Genomic DNA, 20326 nt, shown 5'->3' on the forward strand with positions numbered 1-20326 from the left:
TAGTTTTCAGGGCTTGTGGGGCGTCACGATACCATACGTGGACTCCGTAGTCAAAGAGGGGCTGGATTATTGCACCAGCTATGGTCTTCAGTGTGTTGAAATTGACCATCGGGGCGATCCTCTGTAGGAAACGAGTTCGTTGGTTGATTTTATTTATTACTTTAGAAGTCATCTTTTCACTGGAAAGATTAGCTTCAAGGGTACATCCTAAGTAAGAGATTTCGTTTTTTCGTGTTATGACCTTGTCACCCACTTTGATTGTGAAGTTATCGACTTTTTTGAGGTTATGATTTGTTCCAAAGAGGATGGACTCCGTTTTTCCCAGGTGAATTAATAGTTTGTTGTCATTAAGCCATGTGCAGATCTTACTTAGTTCAGAGTTAAGTGTCTTCTCAACCTGCAAGTGGTCCTTGCCCGAGACTAGGAGAGCCGAGTCATCCGCGAACAGGAACAGGTTGCAGTCACAAGCAGATGCCATGTCGTTCACGTATATTAGGAACAACAGAGGCCCCAGTATGCTACCTTGAGGAACACCACAGCTTACTGGGAGGGGGGGGGGGACAGGGTACCGTTAATCTCCACCACCTGTTCCCTCCCCACCAGGTAAGACTGCATCCAACTCACTGCTGCGCTGTCAAGACCGATGGCTGTTAGCTTCTCAATCAGAATAGAATGATTTACGGTATCAAATGCCTTCTGGAGGTCCATCATGACCATGCCACTATATTTGCCGTCATCCGCTTCGCGTTTGATTTGGTCAGTCAAATAGAGAAGGCATGTGTCTGTGGAATGAGATTTTCTGAATCCAGATTGGAACTCGTAAATCAGATTATTCTCATCGAGATATCTTGCAATCTGTTCGTAGACTATTTTCTCCATGACTTTGGATATGGAGCTAAGAATGGAAACAGGACGGTAGTTTCCAGGGTCTAGTTTGCTACCTTTTTTATGCAGGGGGTTTACTTTTGCTAGTTTGAAGTCCTGTGGGACATGACCCTGTTCGATGGAAAGGTTAATTATGTGGGTAATGATTGGAGCAATGGTGGCGGCTGAATCTCTGAGAAATCTAGCTGGAATTTTATCAAGGCCAGTGGCCTTGTGCTGCCACAGTGACTTCATCAGTTGTCACTGTGGCAAGTTTAAAGCTGTCTTTTCTGACGCCCAGTTTATTGTAGAATTTCTTAACCATACCGCCCAGATGGGGCGACCAGTTTTTCAACCAGTGAACGGGCCATGGTGGTAAAGGTTTTGTTAAGATGGGTAGCCACTTCACATTTGTCAGAAATGAGAGCAGCGTCCGTTTTGATGTTTATGCTGTGGCATATGTTTTTGGATTTTAAGCCTAATTGGTTGTTAAGCAACTTCCATAGGTCTCGTGGTTTATTTTTGCATTCGTCGATTTTGGTGTCGATGTAGTCTTTTTGGGCGGATCTACATAGGGCGATCGTCTGGTTTCTGAGTTTCTTGCACTGAGCAGTAAGATGTTTGATTTGGATATTGAGGTCAGGGTTGATTTTTTTCCTAAGCTTTTTGCAGCACTTACGTTTTTCATCGTACTTTTTGTCTCTGAGTTTAGCTGATTCGGAAATATCTGAGTTATACCATGGCTCTTGGCGGGCTTTAACCCTGGTGGTATTCAAGGGGGCCACGATGTCTAGAGCATTGGTCAATTTGGTTTTAAGACCACACCATGCTCCTTCAACATTTGTACACTGCAGTTCAGGAGAAAAGTCTGTATTCGCTAGTATGCGATTTAATGCCTCACTTGAGTAGTTTTTGAGGCTTCTAGCTACAACTGTTTTGTGGCCACTAGCTTTGGGTTTGTGTATTTTACGCGTACAGTAGATCATGTAATGATCACTAAGACCGCATACAATAGCCCCGCTAGCGGTGACTTTGGATTTGTCTGTGGTTACGATGAGATCTATGAGGGTTTGGGAGTGCTCCGTTACCCTGGTAGGTACGGTAACGAGCTGAGTGAGACCATATTGATTACATAACCCATTAAAGGACTTGAACATGGGTGTTTCTTTACGCAAAACATCGACATTCCAGTCACCCAGAGCGTAGTACTCAGTACCGTCCACCTTTGCTAAGCTCTCTTCAAACAGCTCAAAGAAGTCATTCTGGTCAGGGGGTCTATAGACAGCGCATATTAGTATATTTTTAGCATGTTCAAAAATTATCTCGACCCATACAGTTTCAAGAGAGCTGTGGTGTAGGTCTGGGCGAGTGATAAAATTTAAATCATTGTGAATATACATGCAAACCCCTCCCCCCTTCCTGTTCCTATCATTTCTAATGACAGTGTAATTGGCTATTTCAATGCTAGCATCTGAGAATGAGTCATCGAGTTTAGTTTCTGAGAAGGTTAAAATTTGTACCTTACCATCAAGAAACATATCTTTGATTTGTTCCAGTTTGGGTTTCAAACTGTTGACGTTGAGATGAGTCATTTTCAGTCCCCTTTTCACAAAAGTTTCTTTCATGTCTGAGGTGACCAAATATCCATTATCAGGGCTGGGGGGGGAGGTTTCCCCTGTGTGTGAGTCCACATCCGTCTCTGGTGGTGGTGGGGGTAGGGGGGGGGAGGGGGGGAGGGGTAGACCCTTTGATGTCTGAGACCCTAGACAACAGGATATCCAGCTTCTCTCCTCGGCGCGGGGGGGGGCGAGGTGTCGCCGCAGATTGAATCAAAGCCGAGCTTTGCCAACAGCCACGATTGGTTTCGATCCCTGGGGGGTGACGTGGCCAGCGGGGGGGGATCCTGCTCGATGGTAATCTCCAGGGATTCGACGGCCGCGAACTGGGCACCAGCAGCCACGATGTCGGGTGGTGAAGCCGGCGCGGGGGTGGGCACACCGTCGTCCGGAGCGCTCCGTGGGTCGGGTGTTCCCTCGAAGATCCGTGGTTCCTCCGAGTTGGCCACGTTGGTAACCTCCCTGGTCGACAATGGTGATGAGTCGACCGTGGAGAGACCATCCGCGGCCGCGAGAACGGCGGCGAGTCTGCGAGTCATCTGCCGGGTTGCAATCGGCCCTGGGTTCACTTCTATATCTCCACAAAGTAGTAGCAAAAAGTAAATACAGGACCTTCTGTCCATATTACTGCCAATTGGTTTTTTTTCCTTTGTTGCTATCAGCGTACCAAAGACAGTCATTCTCCCGTAGCCAAGGTGTTTGGATTCCGACCCACCGTGTAGATAAAAATCATTGTGTGATTCCTCTCTGTCCTGCACATAATCCATCGTATCCAAGTTATGTGGGATCCACGGTGAACTCAAGCATGAGTCGGTAAACCATACGAGAAACGTTAGAAAAGATAAAAATATCCATCCCTTTGTCCCTGGTGAGTAGTTTACTTGCGCGCGGTAACTCCGGCAGCGGTGACGACGACTCCTGCGAGGATTTGCGGAGCGAGAAAAAAAGCGACCGTCCTGCATGGCTGCTGAACTGCTTACTCATGCAAACGGAGGACTAGCCGAATAGTTTCCAAAACTCCGGCTGCAGAGCATTTTTGTTACCCGGGCGTATTTCTTTTACAATGTGGACACCGTAAACGGAGAAGTGCTTGCATGCTTACGTCACCTTGTGCTCCTCGCCTCCTCCTCGCTATGAGAGAATCCTGTGGCAGCATGGTGCTCTCTGTAGAATATCCATAGGCTATTTATCAGCGCATTCACGACATGTTAACATTAAAGAGCTCGGCTGTCTTGTTAGGGATGGAGCCCTAATGAATGATTGTTTTAATGATATTTGTTACTCTTGTCAAATGCCATCTTCATAGATGGTGGTCACTGGTCAGCCACGAACTCACAGTTGCAAAAGATACCAGTTATGTTCTGTATTTGTTCTCTCACATAGCTTTCCACCGGCTCAATAAGCTGGATCGATCAGGTGCTCATTATCAATAACGAGATGCAGCCCTCGATCGTCTTGTTAAGGGAGCATATCTGACGCGACGCGCTGCCTCTTCTCTTTGTCAAAGTTTGGATATCAAATGCCAATATCAAATGATTTCAAGCATAATGGAGACATACGCATGCATGCAGGCATTACTCCAGTCCATTCTCATCAGTTGTCTGACGCTTTGAAGGTGAGAATATGTTGATTATTCACGGCATGTGCCTCCTTTTAACCCTTGGATGCATGACCAACCAATACCTACACTCTTCCATGAGTGGGGTCAAAAATGACCCCAATTAAAATCAATGTGTTTTTGCAATAAACGACTTGCTCTCACACGTAACTCTGCCATACTTTTGCCTAGCAAAGTGATTTCAACTTTAAAACACTCACACGACTTGGGCCTTTTATCCGCCAATAGGGACGAGCTGTAATTGTTGAAGCCCCGCCCCCTCTGTCTACTAAACGCGTGCAGCAGCTGTCACACTTTGCTATCACACTTTTCTCTCACACGTAACTCTGGCATACTTTTGCGTAGCAACGTGATTTCAACTTTAAAACGCTCACACGACTTGGCACTTTTTCCGGCCAATAGGGACGAGCTGTAATTGTTTAAGCCCCGCCCCCCTGTATTCCTATTGGCTGGGCTTTAAACAGCCATAACTCCAGTTCGCAGCATGGTACCGTCTTGAAACTTGGTGTCTGGACTTAGACCACCATAGGGATGAGCTGCAATTGTTGAAGCCCCGCCCCCTCTTTCCTCCTATTGGCTGGGCTTTAAACAGCCATAACTCCATTTTGCAGCATGGTACCGTCTCAAAACGTGGTGTCTGGATTTAGACAGCCAATAGACGGGTTTCTTGTTTACAAACATTGAGACTAAATGCACAGCTGAATGTGTCATGTAATCAATTCCGTCCAATACCCAAACCTGTTGTTTTGGGGAGCGCTGGTTTCATTGGCTAATTTTGGTACCGACCTGCGCACGCATCTAGTTCTTATCAGTGTAACGTGGACCAGAAACCCGTCCATATGGATGAGCTGTAATTGTTGAAGCCCTGCCCCCTCTTACAAGTCTGTTGTTTCCACCCGCCCTGACGGTCGCTTCTCGCCCTTAGGGTGTCTTACTGGTAATAGTAGTGGTAATATAGTAGTAATAGTAGTAGTAATAGTAGTAGTAGCAGTAGTAATATTAGTAATAATAGTTGCGACCGTAGGTCGCAAGTTTAGTATGTGAATGGTCACAGCTTGTAGGTATGTATATCTCTGTCACGCCTGACACTGTGGTTCTATGGGTTTGTCGCTCTGACATCATGCTCTGATGTCACTGTGATGTCAGGGGAACCACTCTAACAGAATGTGTTTGCCGCTCTGGCTTCACTGTGATGTCACACTAATCGTTGTTATGCCCATACATGGAGATCCCTGTCTGTAGAACCAGCTACACAGATATGGGATGTCTTGGCCTTCTGTCTTGGCCATATATGGATTATGTTAGTGTGGTATGTGGCCGATGTGGTCTCCATATATGGGTATTCCCATATGAAGTCCTGTTAGATATGGGCTTAATATTAATGACATCAGGGAACTCCATGTATGGGCATAAAAGGGATTCTGTTAGTGTGACATCATAGTGAAGCCAGAGCGTGAAGCCAAAGCGGTGTCAGGCGTGACAGAGATACATACATACATACGGACAAGCTGTGACGTTCAAATACAGTACTAAACTTGCGATCTACGGTCGCAACTATTATTACTACTATTACTACTACTATTACACTATTACTACTTTTATTACTACTACTATTACCAGTAAGACGCCCTAAGGGCGAGAAGCGACCGTCAGGGCGAGTGGAAACAACAGACTTGTAAGAGGGGGCGGGGCTTCAACAATTACAGCTCGTCCATATTGGCCGTCTAAGTCCAGACACCAAGTTCCGAGACTCTACAATGCTGCAAACTGGAGTTATGGATGTTTAAAGCCCAGCCAATAGGAGGGAAGAAGGGGCGTGGCTTCAACAATTGCAACTCATCCCTATGGCTGTCTAAGTCCAGACACCAAATTTCGAGACGGTACCATGCTGCGAACTGGAGTTATGGCTGTTTAAAGCCCAGCCAATAGGAAGACAGGGGGGGCAGGGCTTCAACCATTACAGCTCGTCCCTATTGGCCGGAAAAAGTGCCAAGTCGTGTGAGCGTTTTAAAGTTGAAATCACGTTGCTACGCAAAAGTATGCCAGAGTTACGTGTGAGAGAAAAGTGTGACAGCAAAGTGTGACAGCTGCTGCACGCGTTTAGTAGACAGAGGGGGCGGGGCTTCAACAATTACAGCTCGTCCCTATTGGCGGTTAAAAGGCCCAAGTCGTGTGAGCGTTTTAAAGTTGAAATCACGTTGCTAGGCAAAAGTATGGCAGTGTTATGTGTGAGAGCAAAGTAGTTTATTGCAAAAATGCATTGATTTTAATTGGGGTCATTTTTGACCCCACTCATGGAAGAGTGGGGTAGTGATCCAAAAACTGCATTTTCTTAAAATTAATGAAAGGAATGATAAAAATGCAAATGGCCTCATGTCACAAACATGTTTTATGAGGATTACCTGGAATATGAAAATATTTAAACTTTTAATTTTAAAGATATTGAAGAATAACAACCCCTGGGGTCGTTTTTGACCCCACTCATGCATCCTAGGGTTAAATTATTTCCACGATCAGCGCAAGCTAAAAAAAAAGTCCGTCTGAGAGAGCGCACCACTCTCTCTCTTAATACCAAGTGATGCTTGCTTGACCACGAAGTTTTGATTGATAGAGTTACATTCGTTTAATACAGAGAGAGAGAGAGAGAGAGAGAGAGAGAGAGAGAGAGAGAGAGAGAGAGAGAGAGAGAGAGAGAGAGAGAGAGAGAACACCACACTCGACGAGCAGGGGGACGCGCCACCCGCTCGTCCCCCAAACAGGGATTTATAGCGTTTTGATAATACCATGTGGACACACATTTTTTATACACGGGCCCGTGTGGAGGCGTAGAGGTTTCAAAACTATTAAAAATACATTGTCGTCTGGATAGGGCCAAAGGTAAAATATATCTTCAGGTGGGTTGCACAGTTTCAGCCAATCAGTAGAGAGTAAACACTTATCAGCTTAAAATGTATAGTAAGGGTTACAGTTCCAGTGTTGTCTGCTCATCACTACCAATTGAACTTTTTTGTATCCACATTTGTGAGTTCTAATTCCTGGACCAAAGAATGTTTTGTCCCCTGTTTACTTAAGAGCTGGAGAGATCAAGAGGCACCTGTTCCTGAACAAACACTCTATAGCAATGAGTATTATCAATATAAACCTATTTATATTTTATGTAATAAAATACAATCACAGCCAATGTGAAGCGAGCGGTGCTATTAACAAGGTAATTTCCTTAGGTGTCCCATCAAGCTTGGCCAATGATAAAGCCAGATATGAGCTGAGGACCGCTCAAAAACATATCACTTATACCCGGCTACCTTTAAGGTAAAAGATGAAACAAAAAAATAAACCCACTTTTGGTTCTAAATGTGTTTGTCTCTGAACAGTCTGGCGGCGTCATGTTGGTGGGGGAAACAGACAATTGCACTGGTATGCTGTAGATGAAAGCACATGGTATATGGTTTGTGCTCAGTATTTGGTCTGAATGGAAGCTTAAGTCATGTAGGCCTAGTGTGTGCACATACAAGACACATAATTCTTAGTTTTATATGAGGCAGTCTTTCTTTGTGAGGGGAGGCATACGGTAGGTGTTATGACTGCACTCTATGGTCCAAAGTGAGCATGAGATATGCTTGTTCAAATTATATTTCATATGAATTCTAAGACACCATCCGGGCAGAGATACAGTAGGCTATGTGCTCCGTGGAACAAATCATACATTTCATAATTAGTAATAACTAATTATGAAATCACTCATTCCCACCCAGTGAATACCAAATAAATACCAGCAAGCAAATAAGGGGCATGCTGAGTGATACTGTTACATTGTTTGTTTATTTTCAGATTTTACTCCACAGCTCTGCAGGCTAAAACAACCAAGGATCCAAGAAAAAAGATCAATTCATTAGAACACCTGATTATCGATTACTGTCTTGGAAGACGTTGTAATTAAAGTAATATTTTTTTCTTCTCTGTACAGTATATAGACTCCGGTGATGTCAGGTAGGTGGGAGGAAGCAGTCACTGTACTGGTATACTGGAGATGAAACACCAGGGGGAGTAGAGACCAGTTGTATTACTGGAACGTGAAGTCATCTGTGGTAGTTTGTAGACAGCTGGACTGTGGCAATTTTTGAAGGAAACCAAACAAAAGGTTTTACTCGTATGTAGCCTACCTGTGCACAATAAAGAACAACTCTTGATCCCCATGACAAAAAAAAAAAAAAAGGAAAAAAAAAACACTTTGATTTAGTTTCTATTTAGTTTTCTTCAGTGAAAAAAGGTAGTGGACGAACAATTTTCGTCACAGTTTTAGTCGACAAAATCAACACTATGGGGGACCCCCTTGGGGTTCCCGACCCACAGGTTGAGAACCACTGACCTAGATACTGTAGATGTGCAGCTACTGCTGCCTACAGCTAGCCTCGTACGGAAACCATTTCCTTTGTTTCTCGCCCCCTGGAGAACGGAAGTTGGTCGTTTACTAGGCTAGCCTACAGCCTGATTCCAGAGACTGTTATCTGGTTGCCTGGGTAACCGGGTCAACATACCCTGATGTGGCACCGCCATCAACAGCACATCCGTTTTGATGCTCATCAGCATTGGTTAAGTCCGCGATTCTCAAATGCAGTGGTGGAAAAAGTACTTTTTTAATATAGTATCAATACTGCAATGTAGAAACACTATTACAAGTAAAAATCTGTACATCAAAATGTACTTGAGTAAAAGGTACAAAAGTATTGGCATCAAGATATACATAAAGTCTTCTTTTCCTGTCGGCTGTTCCCTTCAGCAGCCCCCACAGCGAATCATCTGCCTCCATCTCACCCTGTCCTCTGCCTCCTCTTCTTTCACAGAAAATTACAGTTATGTATAAGATATATATATGTATATATGTACCAAAAGTAAAAGTACTCATTATGCAGAAAGTCCCGTTTCACAAGTTATCATTATGTCTAAAATTTAAATAAAATATATTTTAAAAATATCAGGTCTACAAGCTCACAACATGGCGCATGGTGACATGTTGTGAGCTTGTAGATCTGCTATTTTTGTATTATATATAATTTAAATATGTTTAATCTCTTCACAGATTCTGATGATGTCAAGTTGGTGGGAGGAACCAGTAACTGTACTGGTTGTTTCAAGTAAAATAGTTTCCGTTTTATAGAGCTACCTGGTTGAAGGATGACATCTCACTGTTTATCGCTGTGGTAGTGTGGAACAGAAGAATCTGACAATTGAAAGTTTAAAAATTATATTATGTTATATTATTTATAAAAATATATTATGTTACAGAAGAAAATTTACTTTTACACAATATTCTAATTTTTTGAGAAGGATCTGTATATATCATCATTTTAGACACATTAATTATCACATTACTTCTTTGGTAGTACCAAATTTACAATTTAGGCATTTAGATAGATAGATAGATACTTTTATTGTCCCAAGGGGGAAAACTGTCGCCCGGAGGCAGCATAGCAGTATAAGGATATTTACAAAGTTACAGAGAAGTATGAAAAGAATTAAAACAAGAAGTACAGTAAAGTACAGTAAAGAGCAAGGTACATCAGAGAAAGAGAACAAAGAATACATAAAGTGTCCGAAATAGTCATGCTCAAAGTGAAACAGCCAACTTAAACAAAAAGAAAAAAATCTAAATAGCAATCCTTAAACACAACTATCAGTACTACAGTGCCAAACAAAAATGTCCATAACAGTCAGTCAATGCTAGTCAGGGCTACAAGTATCTCATCGCCATGTCAAACAAAAGCAAAATACTCAATACTACTAACACAATCTAATAGTGCAGAGCCAAACAAACAAAAAAAAGAGTCCATTGGTCAGTGCAAGAAAAACTAAAAAGAAAAACAAGAAAGGGTGACAAAGCAAGACGCACATGATCACCCTCCCTGGACAGGTCCTTAGAGGTCAGAGTCAGTAGACTCAGTAAAACTATATAGTTCCAGTTAAATAAGGCTACTGTCGTCCTAGGTTAGGAAGGTAGTCCTTGTCAAGCGACCGCTGTGTGTCTCATTGTATAGCTTGAGACCAGCCAGTACAAAAGACATTTAGAAGACGCGATTTACAATAAGCAAGGTAATACATCAATACAATAAACAAGGTAAAATATAAACATCAATACATCAAATGCATAGAAATATGAATCTAGGAAAAAAGAAAAAAGAACGTAGGCCAAGCACCTATTCAGTAAAAACATTATAAAAATGTTTAATTCAAGTCTTTCTAATTATTAAATCAAAATCATTTGTATGTTTAATCACATATAAAAAAAAAGCCATTTTATTTCAAATAAAGCACATTTTGGTATACGAGTGAGTTTTTTAAATCATAATTTCTCATCCACTGGGCCGAGCAAATAAACGGTCTGATCGGCAGCTTCTCTCATTGCGTGCACTGGGGTGACTGTTGGTTGGTGTACCAGTACGATCGGTATGCCTGGCCCAGCCCTAATATAAACTGAATGTTTGATGATTAAATGTCCTTAAAGCTATACTGTGTAAGTTGCTCAACTGGTGGTCTGTAGCAGTATAGCAAACCGCGGTCGCGTTTGCTTTTTTCGGCCGTTTTTCGCTCGCGGACCGGGCCGTCAGACCACCGCGTCCGCCTCGCCTCGCCGAGACGCTTTCAATGAGGTCTCCCGTGTCCTTCTACGAGCAGCGGTTGGGTAGTTACATGCTAGACTCCTCCAGTGTAAACACTGCAGTGTACTTCCTGAAGGCGTGTTTCCTAAACCCACCAGAGAGCCCGGCAGTGTATGTTCTGCGCTGTGATTGGCCGGCAGTGTATAACCCTCGCTGTGATTGGCTGGTAGTGTGATGACGCAAATTTTTCCGCGAAAACCGGTCCCGGGCAGGGATCATAGAAAACATATAAAGAGAAGGCTTTAGAAGCTGAAAATAACGGAGTGGGGGTTCTAAAACTTTAGCGATTTAACAGCTAGGACCATTTTAAGATTTGTTTTATAAAAAAAGTTACATGGTACAACTTTAAGCTTTATGGGATTACAGTGTCATGCTGAGGAGGTGTTTGTTCAGCCTCATCTTAAAGGCATGAATACTGCTTGATGTAATGTCTCCAACAACGGCAGGGTTAAGGAAGGCTGTTGTAATAGCAGAGTGGAGAAAACTCCTTTCAAGGCATTTGGTGCCTCCGGGGGATATTAGCCAGTTTAAGCAACGCAACGGCAGATGACAACGGTAACCGGAAATGATCCGCGCTCAATAGATAAACCTGCAGTCGCCACAGCCGTATCTACTACGGCAGAAGGTCCCTTCCCACGTAGCGCCTACTCCGTCTGCTGCGTGTACGCGTCGCCAGGGGAACCAAAGCGTTCAGTGAAAGGGGTGGGAACCCGTCGCCGCCGAGGCTTTGCTTAACCATTTTGACCGCTACGGCGATTACGTCATAGCAGCCGTAGTCCGTCTGGCGTTGCAGCCCTGAAAATCATCTAGCTTAAACTCGCTATTACCTGGTATGTGAGCTTGGGGTAGCAGTGCTTTGAGATCCACTGGACAGCTGGGAGTGTGCATCTTATAAAGAACAGTTTTCTTTCAGTTTTCTTTTCACTATTTTACTCTCCTATGCCCCGGAGATCGCCTGATTTCAGACTAAGCTACCTGAAGAGACAGTCCGCTCAGTAGTCTATGCTCTGGTAGCCTTGGCCTGCTCCTATGCTCTGCTGGCCATGTCCTGGTCCGACTACACGCTTTAAATATTCCTCTCTTTCGCGCGAATCAGAACCACTTACAGCAATCACTCTTTCATGTGTTTCTTGTTTAGTGATTGTTACTCGACCATGTTTTAAGCGCTCATAACGTGATTCTCTAATTGTATACCAACTAGAGTTCCTATCAGAGTTGATGCTTTGTGTGACCTGGCTGGTGGAATTAGAACCAGAATTACTTGAACCTGTGTCTTTAGTGGAAATACAGTGGACATCGACACAGGCAATAAGCCCTATCACCCCTATAATGATATCCCATAAAATGAAGGTTACGTATGAAAACCTGTACATGTTCTGGTTGCAGAATGTTGTGTTTCCGGTGGGGTGGTAGCTGGGTGTGATTCCATAGGTCAATCCATTTACTGTGGGAATAAAAAAGAAGGAATTGTCACAATGATGACATATTATTAGCATTTAGCTACCAGCTAGCTTTTTTTTTAGGAAAAAGAAGGAAAAATAACTATGCCTGGACCCCTCGGGGGTCCTCAGAGTTACTACAGGGGGTCCTCCAAATCTTTGAGTGATTGAAACTTTTGTCTTATTTTTCATATTAACCAGTAACCACTTGAATCCTAGTGTCCATATTCTGAGAACATTAGCCAAAAATAGCAGATCTACAAGCTGCAAGGCGTTGTGAGCTTGTAGATCTGCTATTTTCGGCAAAGAGTAGAGGGGGAAAAGAGCAGACAGAGTGAAAGATCAAAGATCAAGTATTGACGGTTCAAGTGGTTATATATCTGAAAACACAAATTGGCATGAATCCAAAATACACTGATGATTGGAATCTCGGAAAAGGTTGTGGGGGCCCCTGCTTCATCTCTCTCTCAACTGAGGGGTCCTTGGCCTGAAAACGTTGGAAGACCCCTGCCATAAAGAATGTAAGGGTTAGGGTTAGGTGCTGGGCACAATATTTATATTATATTTATATTTTCCAATTCCAGGACACCTGTGCACATCTTTTAAAGGAGTAGTTCACCCCCAAAATGACTTTTTTTCTATTGATTACTCATGCCATGGAGAGTAGAGTTCAATAATATTTTTAGTTTTTTGTCACATTCCTAAGACATAAATGTGTTAACAATAAATTTACCCCCATTCATTTCGGATGGTGACCCGTTTCGAAACGGGTCACCATCCGGAATCAATGGGGGTAAATTTACTCAAATCAAATTTTTGTCTTAGGAATGTGACAAAAACCAAAAAATATTGTTGAACTCTACTCTCCATGGCGTGAGTAATCAATAGAAAAAAAAGTCATTTTGGGGGTGAACTACTCCTTTAAGGGCTCCCATGAGGAAATCGGATTGACACAGAATATTCTATAATTTTTCAAAAGTTAGTGAAAATCTCTCCGAAAGCGTGGCAGGGAATACGAGAGAGGGCGAGATCATTTAGCGACCTACAACCGGGTTGCAACGTGGTCGGTAGTTTTCAGCGACCGGGTCGCTAAATCAACCGACCGGGCCGGTAAATCACCGACCGTGCCGCTAAAGCGACCGACAGGGTCGCTAAATCGACCGACCGGGACGCTAAATCCACCGACCGGGACGCTAAATCTACCGACCGGGTCGCTAAATCCACCGACAGAGACGGTAAATCCACCGACCGGGACGCTAAATCCACCGACCGGGTAGGTAAATCCACCGACCGGGGTCGCTTATCCACCGACCGGGCTACTAACCCTAACCCTAACCCTAACCCTGACCCTAAACTTAACCTCAGTAACCGTACCTCAGTAACTAACCTGCCGACGCAACCTACCGACCGGGTCGCTAAATCACCGACCGTGCCGCTATAGCGACCGACCGGGTCGCTAAATCTACCGACCGGGGCGCAAAATCTTCCGACCGGGTCGCTAGATCTACCAACCGGGTCGCTAAATCTACCGACCTAAAACTGCAGGCCGGTCGGTAGATTTAGCGACCCGGTCGGTCGATTTAGCGACCCGGTTGGTGGATACCGACCACGTTGCGACCCGGTTGTAGGTCGCTAAATGATCTCGCTCCTACTGGGGAATACGTCGATAAACTATATACTAGACAGATTCCGACATTAGAAATGATGTTTTATGCTTTTGACAGATAGATAGGTACTTTTCCATGTACAGTACTATGCAATATGCATTGTTAAATGGTATATATGGTAAATGGTGCATTTATCGGTAACAATGACGTAACGTGCGCGCACACACACACACACACACACACACACACACACACACACACACACACACACACACACACACACAAACATGCATAAATAACACTTACTAGTGAAGAATGCAACAGTTACAATGGCCACCAACCCAAAAAACGGGTAGACTAAGTAGTCACAGATATGTGACGTATCTGTCACATATCTGTCCAGACAACAATGGAGGATCAGCACGGCCAACACAGCACAGCCAAAGATGGAATGCATGACGGGAAGGGCAGGCTGGGCAGTGCAGTCATGAACGTGGACGATACCTGTATGGAAATATGAAATAGAAAATATGATCACCCTAAGCAGTGTTGCGAGATGTTTCAAAACGTTTTGAAATTGTATTACATATTGTTATTGTTACTTATATAAAAGCAAGTACAATTCTTAGATTCTGGATCCTCAACATTGTAGCAGCAATAATAAACAATAACTGTGTTAAATTGCTGTATATTCTGAGTGAATGTACAGTAACAGGGGTCCCCCTGTCTCTCCTGCTCTTTAGTAAATATGGCATAGGATAACAAAGTGAACTCATACAGGATAAATAAGTAAAATTGTAAGTGCTGTGATGGACAGGGGGGACAGATAATGATGAATACCTACTCCTCCCGCAGGGGAAATTCAGATATCGCAGCCCAACCCAGCTGCTTTTTTTTTAAATTTTTTTTATCAGCTTTGACCCAGCTGAACTCAACCCAGTGATGCCCACAAGGAGCGCAAGGGGGAAGGGGAGCAGTGGTAGCTGGAGTGGGGAATCGTACCTGCGACCTCTGGGGCCTCCGGAGTCATAGGTGTGGACACTAACCACTCAGCCACCACTGCTCTAATAGATAATGGATAATGGGAATTATGTGAATTATGTGAATAACTGACTTATGAAAAGGAAAAGAAAAGAAAAGAGAAAAAAGTAAACCCTGTCCGTGAACAGTATAATGTTGAATAATATGGGGAGCCGATGGTTGTCAATTTTGTTTGAGTGTTGTCTGTGTACAAAAATATGAAAATACTTTTTTGAGTGATAAAACAATAAAAAAAAGTGACAAAGAAATTAGCAGTAAAAAAACATTATTTTGTGTTTATTAAAGAGATGGAGAGAAGAGGAGACCCCTGTTACATAGATTTGTGTTCCTTCTTTTTAACAAAAAAAGTACCCATTAGTTAATTTCACTACCTATTCTTTGACTTTGACAATGAATTGTGGACAAAGGACCCCCAACAGAAGCAAGCCATAGGCTTTCATGGGTTTAAAATTATTTGGCTGTAGCAGTTTTCTGAGCTTTTCTTTTTCTTTATTTCTTTTTTGCAAATTGCTAATAAAGGATTCAATCAATCAATCAATCAATCAATCAATCAATCAATCAATCAATCAATCAATCAATCTCCAAGTACTGGTGTTGTGTACCTTGATCACCACTGGTTTTACTTGCCTACAAGACTGGCTAACATGGAAGCACAAACATACTGTACATAACTATGCATATCAACAAATATCAGTAAAATGCTCCAGCTTTAAACTGTGGGTTGGTGGAATTTATAGTCAGGTAATATTCTAAACCACGTTTTAAAAAGAAGAGGAAGGATTTGACCAGCACTTTGAACCTCCAGGGAACCACATGGCGGACACTCACCCATGGCAATATGGACCACACTCATTATAATGCTCCAGAGGGCCAGGAATACTAAAATCTTTTTTTGCCAATCTACAAAGAAAGATAAAAGAAGAATTAGAATTGTTTGTTTGTGTGTGTGTGTGTGTGTGTGTGTGTGTGTGTGTGTACTGTATATGTGTAGCCTACTGTATTATGATATATCGTATCTTAAACTCTATCCAGTATTACGAATAAATAACAAAGAGAGAAACCCCCTAAATTATTATTTACTGTAGGCCTATTAATTTATAGGCCTACATTACAAAACAAGCACGCGCACACACACAAACACGAGTGTGCACGCACACACACATGCACGCACGCACGCATGCACAAACACACAACACAGATATCAAGGTATGTTGTTGAATACATACAGGTATTTCCTATATCAACTGCTATTACTTGTCATAGTGATAATAGCTAAAATGATCAAGCATTCTGTGACCAAAAAGAGATTACGAACGATTGGTTGCAAAACTGACACAACAATGACATTCTGAAAGTTTAAGCTAATTCGTGTCATGGTATTGGTATTGAAAAAGATATTGCTCTGTGTCTTCACATAAAAACTTAAGATAAGATAAACCCAGTGGAATGAACATCTGTCCATGTTGCCTTTAAATAGTGCACAGGTTTCACAGTTTTGTGAGAGAAAGCGTCTGAAACACACACTGGTCCACTGTGCTGACTTTATGCTCACCTGAAACTGTTTTACGTACCAGTTCTTATGCCTTAACTTAAAGGCCTCTCCATATAACTCTGACCACCAAACTTTTTTGTTGGAGACTTCGGACTTTCCGACGTGCAGCTTTCCGAACTTTTCGGGGTAATGCTTTTCAGAAGATGCGATTGGCGTCATTTTGTAGGGTTAGGGTTAGGACAGTGGACCGGAAAAAGACCGAAACACACCCTTCCGACAAAAGGTTCGGTGCTCAGAGACAGTATGGACAGACCTTTAAGTTAAGGCCTAAGAGCTGGTATTAAGACAATCCAAATAGAGCCCTGGATCTCTTACTAATGGAGCAAGATGTCCCACAATAACTTGGCCCATCATTACTGCCACTACCTCCCTCTCCTCTGCCTCCTGCCTGCATCATACTGTACCACAAACAGCCTAACATGTTAACTTAAAGACAGGGTGCTGTGCATGATTTTTCTCCCTGTATAAAGGAATAAACTCACCCATTTTCTGTGTTCTTTGTACCTGTGTTCCAGCGTATGTTTTACGTGCTGTAATATTCTTTTACCTGTTGAAAAAACACAGTGGTCAATTTATTTGGCAATTGCATTCCACTGAAGAAAACATGCATGCATGCACGCACACACACACACGTGCTGACATCTTCCTCAGAGTCAGACCAAGGGTTCCCACACTTTTCAGGACATGACCCCCCAAAATAACCATGGTACCTACGGTAGATGAATATATGTGCTCCTTTAGATTTTGACTTTTTTACCTTTAATGGGCCTTAAATGGGCCTTAAACAAACATTGAAAAACGCTGTTCTGTACAATTTCTTTTTTGATAAATTACATTAACAAATTGAATTAATTATGAGATATAGGCCTTGGCCTACCAGAGTAAACACATGAAAGCAGGAGAAAAGATTATACATTTCCACCAACCTGAAGAAAAAGATTTTCAGTTTCATCATGACAACACAGTGCTGACAGTTCTGTATACATAAGGGGTGGCTCTAGTATAAATGTTATTATCTTACCAAAAGACTTCGAGAATCGAGAACGAGGAGACTTGAGTCTTGAGAGAGAGAAGACTTTTGAAATCGAGCAGTCTGGAGACATGAATGGGCAAAGAAAATAATGTTCAGTTTCATGTATAGACAGTATAGACAGTTCTTTATACATAAGGGTGGCTCTAGTACAAATGTTACAATCACTTTTATCAGAACATTTGTATCTTTATTACATGTGTACTTTGGTCGCTTTAACAACGGCCAGCTAACTTCTCTCTCTCTGTGACAACAAAGGACACAGACACAGCCGTGTAATATAAGTGTGTGTGTTGGAACTGTTGCAGGTAGACCATAAAGTACAAAGTTACTTTCCATCCCTGACACTCATATCTTTGAAAGGGTATGGACTAACTCTATGTGGCAGCAAGCACAGTTGCCAACCCCCCCTGCCAACACAGAATCAATGAGGAGGACAACACCAAATGCACCGAAATGACCAATGCTGTACAAATAAATACATGATAATGTACTGCTTAGTCAGCTTAGGTGGTTCGGGCATCTATAGTACAGTGCCGATCGACGCTGAGCATCACAGCTTGAATTAACAGCAATGACCGACCTGGTTGATGCACATTAACCAGGTCGGGAGGGAGGGGTTGTTTGGAGAGAAAGAGAGAGAGAGAGAGAGAGAGACCACTTCCTCTTCCTTCAAGTCATGTGACTTACAGTAAACTTTCAGGGCTGTGTGTGTGTGTGTGTGTGTGTGTGTGTGTGTGTGTGTGTGTGTGTGTGTGTGTGTGTGTGTGTGTGTGTGTGTGTGTGTGTCAACCAGGTCGGGAGGGAGGGGTTGTTTGGAGAGAAAGAGAGAGAGAGAGACCACTTCCTCTTCCTTCAAGTCATGTGACTTACAGTAAACTTTCAGGGCTCTGTGTGTGTGTGTGTGTGTGTGTGTGTGTGTGTGTGTGTGTGTGTGTGTGTGTGTGTGTGTGTGTGTGTGTGTGTGTGTGTGTGTGTGTGTGTGTGTGTGTGTGTGCGTGCATGAGTGCGTGCGAGCGTGTGTGACCAATGATAAAAAAAAAACTGTCTGCATCGAGTAATCTCAATACATGATAACTGTTTCACCCCTTTCAATTGTACACATTTTGATTGATTATTGATTATTGTATTAGACAAACATGGAGAACAGTACAAGTATAGTCAATACAATTGAAATGTATACAGTACAAGTACAGTTAAACACCCTGCCTAAAAGGAACATCCCAAATAAGACCTTACGGGCTTTTTTTTTTAAAGTTGGAAGCCCTCTGTATTTAATTCATGGACATAATAAATAGCAAGCAAAGAATACAAGATTATATTATATTGATTGATTGCATTGTACTGTGTACACTTCTGCTTTGGCAAAGTAAACGTGTTTTCTCATGCCAATAAAGCCCTTTGAATTGAAAATTGAATTGCATATCAATGGTCTATCCTTTGTGTGAGCTTCTATAAATAGCCTAGTAGGTGTGAGAAGTTCTAGCAGCATTATTCATCCATAGCACTTTCCATGGGCGTCACACCAAATTCTGGGCCCTGGGTACAAGGATTCAGTGCGGGCCCCCCATGAATGTTAACTATTGAAAAATAGCAGATATACAAGCTCACAGCGCGGCACTGAGTGCCGCGCTGCGAGCTTGTAGATCTGCTATTTTTGAAAAATTGTGAAAATGTGTGCAAGAAACCCATGTTTCCATGTCAGTGGTGCTCAAACTTTTTCATGTGAAGGACCCCCAAAATGATATTAATTTGGCCACGGACCCCCATCTCAAAATATTTAGTTCCAGGGACCCCCCGGAAGCAAAATTTGAGTTACAAATGTTCGCTTAAAAAATACATATTCAAAGATTTGCACACATTTTCACGACTTTTCAAAAAAAATAGCAGATCTACAAGCTTGCAGCGCGGCACTCGGTGCCGCGCTGCGAGCTTGTATATCTGCTATTTTTTTATAGCTAAAGTTACTAGGGCCCTAGTAGGGGCCCTGGTAACTCAGTCCCACTTTCCTACCCATTGTGACGCCCCTGGCACTGTCCTCAGACTTCCCTATACAACTGTGAAAAGCAAAGTCTACTTAATTACTGTACAGTACAGTTTTTTAGGTATTTGTACTTTACTTGAGTATTTCCAATTTCCAATACCTTTACTTCTACTCCACTACATCTCGGATCCAAATATCTTACTTTTACTCCACTACTTTTTTTTTTTTTTTGAAAACTTTAGTTACTAGTAGTTACTTTGCAGATATTACATTATAATATAACATACACTAACCACTTTAGCTCTATTTTATAACTACACTATTTGAGTACATTTTGATGCTTTGAACACTTTCATACTTTTACTCAAGCACATTTTGAATTCCGGACATTTACTTGTAACAGAGTATTTCTATATTGCAGTAGGCCTACTGATACTTTTAGTTAAGTACCTTTTCCACAATTGACTGTGATGATTCTCTTTCTTTCAGATGATGCAATCATTTTCTTAAGACATTAATAAATCACATGATTTATCTTGAAACTTTGCAATACTATTTATTATACGAAATATACCAAAGTAATCACATGAAAGACCAAAAATAATCATGTTTTTCACCAACCTGGATGAGACTAGAACATAGTGTGCCTGTTGTTCGTCCAGCTTCCTGCACTGCAGTGTGATAGTGAACTGGAAAATATTTGAAATTACTTTCAGTTTCATTTTGACCGTACAGTAGCTACAATAATAACCAAATGGGCGTCTCTGTTTTCCAATAGGTCTACACTGAACAATCCGTAGGCCTATGTGTGTGTACTTTGGTTGCTATAACAGTCTGTGTCCATTCTGATATGGGAAACAAGTCATTAAGAATCAGTGGTGGGACAGTAGTCGAGGCAGTATAGAGACCAGATTTACTGCAT

The 20326-nt window shown here is 42.4% G+C and overlaps 1 protein-coding gene across 1 annotated transcript; it reads right to left on the reverse strand.

Moving 5' to 3' along the window:
- Positions 1 to 11721: 11721 nt before the first annotated feature.
- Positions 11722 to 20089, reverse strand: LOC308309321 (uncharacterized protein). Its single transcript, XM_080754872.1, has 6 exons — positions 20026 to 20089; positions 17412 to 17483; positions 16873 to 16937; positions 15667 to 15738; positions 14104 to 14301; positions 11722 to 12195 (listed from the first exon to the last, which is right to left on the reverse strand). The coding sequence occupies exons 3-6, from the start codon at positions 16874 to 16876 to the stop codon at positions 11744 to 11746; spliced, it is 726 nt and encodes a 241-aa protein (XP_080610998.1). The 5' UTR covers positions 16877 to 16937; positions 17412 to 17483; positions 20026 to 20089; the 3' UTR covers positions 11722 to 11743.
- Between the last annotated feature and the right edge of the window lie 237 nt (positions 20090 to 20326).

Source organism: Nannobrachium achirus, assembly GCF_963921795.1.
Source record: "Nannobrachium achirus genome assembly, chromosome: 24".
Classification (NCBI taxonomy): Eukaryota; Metazoa; Chordata; class Actinopteri; order Myctophiformes; family Myctophidae; genus Nannobrachium; species Nannobrachium achirus.

What these genes read in the sequence shown, in the direction of transcription:
- LOC308309321 (XM_080754872.1), bottom strand. An exon ending in TGTGGTCCATATTGCCATGG is followed by an intron (nt 14,302 to 15,666) that starts GTGAGTGTCCGC and finishes ATTTCCATACAG; the next exon opens with GTATCGTCCACGTTCATGAC. An exon ending in AACTGTTGCATTCTTCACTA is followed by an intron (nt 12,196 to 14,103) that starts GTAAGTGTTATT and finishes TTATTCCCACAG; the next exon opens with TAAATGGATTGACCTATGGA.